The following is a 4,550-nucleotide window of genomic DNA, read 5'->3' on the forward strand; positions in this document are numbered from 1 at the left end:
TCTGGTGGCTGTGATGTGTTGTCCTGGCTTCCCTGGCTGTTTTCCAGAAAGTCATCCCTGGGTGCTGAGTCTTGTAGCTGTTTTGATACATCACAGTCAGTCTGTGAGGAGCTCTGTGGGCAGGGCTCAGTCGGGATAGTGTCTATCAGCAGCGTCTAGTGTCTATGTTTTGGCTGCATGGTGTTATCAGTGTCCTTGTGGGATATGTCAACCACATGATGACTCGGACCCGGTGTGTGTGTGCTGAATGGATTGACACACTCTGCTGAAGGATGACGGAGGGAAAAGTAGATATTGTCCTTAAACACTCTAGCACCAAGTTTGTTTGGGTGGAGGCCATCTGGTTTAAACAATTGTCTATGGCCCCAGAAAAGACTGAAGTTGTCAATGAAATTCACTCCTTTTATATTACAAGATCTTTGTAGCCATGTGTTCAGCCCAAGCAACCGTGAAAACATATTTGTTCCCCTTGCTGGGAGTGGTCCACTGATGAACGTCTGAACTTTGTGTCTTCGAAGTGTTTCAAAGAGTTCACAAAGAGTTAACGGTTAAATGGTCAATATGAGCATCCCTAACTTGCATATAAACAATATACAAATTAATTAAAAGCCACACAAAGTCAACATGTTGGTATTTCTTGCTCTGAATCTGCCATAAAATAAAAGTTTATTGATATTTGAAAAGGTGTACCTGCGTTATTATGCCATTATCATTACATTAGTTGAAACTGGTCTTAGAACGACAATATTATCGTTTATCGCGATTATTTCTTGGACAATTTATCGTCCAGCAAAATTTGTTATCGTGACAGCCCTAGACATGCCCCTGCACAGGCTGTTTTTAAATCAACACCTGCCACAGTGTTTCCCTCTTTGAGTGTGTCCTAAAAGACGGTGAGGGTGGGTGGTGGTATTGTGTCAAAATCACTCCGCATAAGCTAAAGATTGCAGCCCAGATATGTCTGTACTTTATCTTTTGGAAAATTCTGCATGGTGCACCTTTAAAATCATTAACACTTTGTAAAGTGAACCACAACAGTATGAAAAAAAAAACTACAAAACATATGCCTTGATATGAGTTTGGAATGTTTTTGAAAAGTGATGTGTTATAAGACCGAAATTATATCATATTTTGGCAATAAAAAAATAAAAACACAATTTTTGCACCATCAAATCTCAAATCAATTATTTTTTTGTGGCATGGCGCAGAAAAAAAAAAAAGTAAAAAAAAAAAAACCTTGTTTGGTTACAAGCAATGAAACAGATGTAACAAGAATGTTAAAGAATGTTTGTTCAAGGCCTTTATTTCGTAAACCGTTGCATATATAGGTTTTCTCAAAAAAAAAAAAAAGTCTACACAATCACGGATATGGGATAAGTTCCAATTACTGCAATAACAACAGATCTGAAATTGTCCACTGTATTCTCAAAAAAGTCTAAATATGTAGCAGCATTGCTGCAATGTGTTGAAGAGAATCTGCTAAACTAAAGATGAATAACAGTAACAGAGTTCCTGTATTACCACAGATCAAAATTATTTGGCTGTGATTGTGTTTTGGGCAGGGAAACTGATCTGTCAGTCACTGTCATGTCCTGGTCAGCAGACCAGAGTACCAAAAGTACACCTGCATATCAGTCATCATCCTCATCATCTGAGTCCATTACCCGCCGTCGGTTAAACTGGGAACAAAACAGAAACATTAACTTATGTTTATAGATTTATGAAACTTCAATTTGTACAAATCTCAAGAACATATTTTAATACACACCAAATACTTACCTTTACAGTTGTTTTCTTCTCTGTTTGTTGACTGACTTTCTCTAGGATCTCTATTAATCCAGCCTCTGTAATCTACAGATACAACACTCAATGCTATAACACGGACATTCTAAAATAATTAAAACACATTATGAATCATGCTTCATCTGCTTTCTTACTTTTCCTCCAAGCTGTCCAAAGCGAGCCATCTGTATCAGGTAATTCTCGACAGCTTTTGCTTTATCTGGCTTTACAAGAGCCAAATTACTCACTAAATAAAAGAGCAACAACATCATTACTGAAGATTTTAGTTCTAAATATAAAAGGTGCAGTATGGAATATTGACAATTAGCAGTTGAAAAGAGTACTGCATCACAGAATCACACATACCAAAACAAACAGATATTCCAACATGGAACATTTTAAACTATAAAAACTAGCTGTAGCATTGTTTCCAAGAAACAAGTCAGTCAACATAGAATGTATCCTAAATATCTGAAAACATTTTATGGTATTTGTATACTTAGTACAGTCAAATAAATTACATACAGCACCTTTAAAAGGGTTCAGACAACAATGTAAAAATTCTATCATTATTTAGGTTAAGCGTACACTAGTGCTTTTTCGTTTTAAAAAGCATTACTTTTGCTACGGTTACATTTACACGTTTCATTTATACTATTCCAGTGTCTCAACCCTCGAAACCAGAGACTTTAGAAAACGCTGCAGACCCTGTTTTAGTTCAAAAACTCCAGGGTTGCATTTCAGTGTAAATATACCAAAACAGAGACTTTTGGTGGTGTGGAGACGATGGTGTGGCTGCCAACATTTCCTCTGCATATCATTGACGACCGTGTAAACAATAAAATCAGGCCCATTGTTGTACCTGCATGAAATGTCAAGTGACCTGCATTTGCGGTTGTGTAATTTGGATGGAGATCGTTTCTGAAATGCAGTGAAAACACAGTGTAGATGACAATTGTTTTAAAACGGAACCGCACTAGTGTAAATGGCCTCACTCATCCATGTTGATCCAAACCTACTAATAAGTAATAACTAATACGTTTTTTGTTCATCCTTGGAAAGCAAATCAATGTTCATACATAGAGCACATCAAAAATGGTAAACAGAAGCAGAAACATGTTTGGTAATGCACAAGAACAATCTCAGGGCTCCACAAATTTAAGTGCAATGTTAATGTTCTTTCTGGACATGGACAGTATACCGTACATACATTTTCAATGGAGGGACAGAAAGCTCTCAAGACTAAATCTAAAATATCTTAAACTTTGTTCCGAAGATGAATGGAGGTCTTACGGGTTTGGAACAAATTGAGGGTGAGTCATTAATGACAATTTTCATTTTTGGCTGAACTATCCCTTTAAGATCTTGTTAAGAAGAATTGTTAAAAATATTGCCAATATCCACACAGCTGACAGCTTTACCTGTTGTAGTTTGTTCAAGTTATAATAGACTAACAGTCGAAATAGACGCTGCTTTTCTGACCCTTCACTTCAAGTCTCAATTATCTGCACAACTGAGCTGTATTTATCAGGTCTAAGGACTGTTTGAAATTCTTTTTTTCCACTAAAACTTTCATGTACATCGTCTCAGTTTAATACCTGATCATAGCAAATGATGCAAATGATTGCAAAACAATCAGGAAAAATGGCATTACATGCAAATGTTTTATTTATAACGTAAATACATATGCATAAACAGCAGCGCATGTCCTTACTCACTGGAAACCCAGCCAAGCAGAAGCTTGCTGATTTTAAGTTCATGTATAATTTTAATATTGTGATATATTATTACAATTTAAAATAATTGTTTTTAAATTTATTATACTTTAAATTATAATTTATTTCTGTGATGCAAAGCTGAATTTTTAGGATCATTATCACATGATCCTTTAGAAATTATTCTAATATGATGATTCATTATCAAAGTTGGAAGCAGTTCTGCTGCTTAATATTTTTTCAGAACGTGATACTTTTTTAGGATACTTTGATGAATAAAAAGTAAAAAAAAAAAAAAAAAAAAAGAAGCCATGTTTTTATTTTGTAATAACAATATACACTACTGGTCAGTAATTTGGGGTCAGTATTTTTTTTTCTTTTTTTTAAATAAAATCAATACTTTTATTCAGCAAAGATGTGTTAAATTGATAAAAAGTGATAGTAAAGAAAATATATTATTAGAATATATATTATTAGAATTTTTTTTTATTTTGAATAAATGCAGTTCTTTTTAACCTTTTATTCATCAAATTTATTAGACAGCAGAACTGTTTCCAACACTCATAATAAATCAGAATATTAGAATGATTTCTAAATGATCATGTGATAGACTGGATGTTACATGTGACACTGAAAATTCAGCTTTGCATCACAGGAATAAATTATTTTTTTAAAGTATATTCAAATAGAAAACTATTAAAGTTGTAATAATGCTTGATGAGCAGAAGAAGCGTCTTTCAAAAAAATTAAAAATAGTAATGTCTCCAAACTTTTGGTCTGTACTCTGTGTGTGTGTGTGTGTGTGTGTGTGTGTGTGTGTGTGTGTGTGTGTGTGTATATATATATATATATATATATATATATATATATATATATATATATATATATACAGTCGTGGCCAAAAGTTTTGAGAATTACACAAATATTGGAAATAGGAAAAGTTGCTGCTTAAGTTTTTATAATAGCAATTTTCATATACTCCAGAATGTTATGAAGAGTGATCAGATGAATTGCATAGTCCTTCTTTGCCATGAAAATTAACTTAATCCCAAA

At 33.9% G+C, this 4,550-nt stretch overlaps 1 protein-coding gene across 1 annotated transcript in view; it reads right to left on the reverse strand.

The window, feature by feature from the left end:
• Positions 1-1,277: 1,277 nt before the first annotated feature.
• pdcd5 (programmed cell death 5) overlaps positions 1,278-4,550 on the reverse strand; it is a 60,428-nt gene continuing 57,155 nt past the window's right edge. Inside the window, exons 4-6 of the mRNA XM_059564792.1 lie at positions 1,938-2,029; positions 1,780-1,851; positions 1,278-1,679 (exon numbers count right to left, since the gene is read on the reverse strand). Of these exons, the coding sequence (XP_059420775.1) occupies positions 1,632-1,679; positions 1,780-1,851; positions 1,938-2,029 (212 nt within the window). The 3' untranslated portion in view covers positions 1,278-1,631. The remainder of the gene's footprint in view (positions 1,680-1,779; positions 1,852-1,937; positions 2,030-4,550) is intronic.

Source organism: Carassius carassius, chromosome 13, assembly GCF_963082965.1.
Source record: "Carassius carassius chromosome 13, fCarCar2.1, whole genome shotgun sequence".
In the NCBI taxonomy this organism is placed as follows: Eukaryota; Metazoa; Chordata; class Actinopteri; order Cypriniformes; family Cyprinidae; genus Carassius; species Carassius carassius.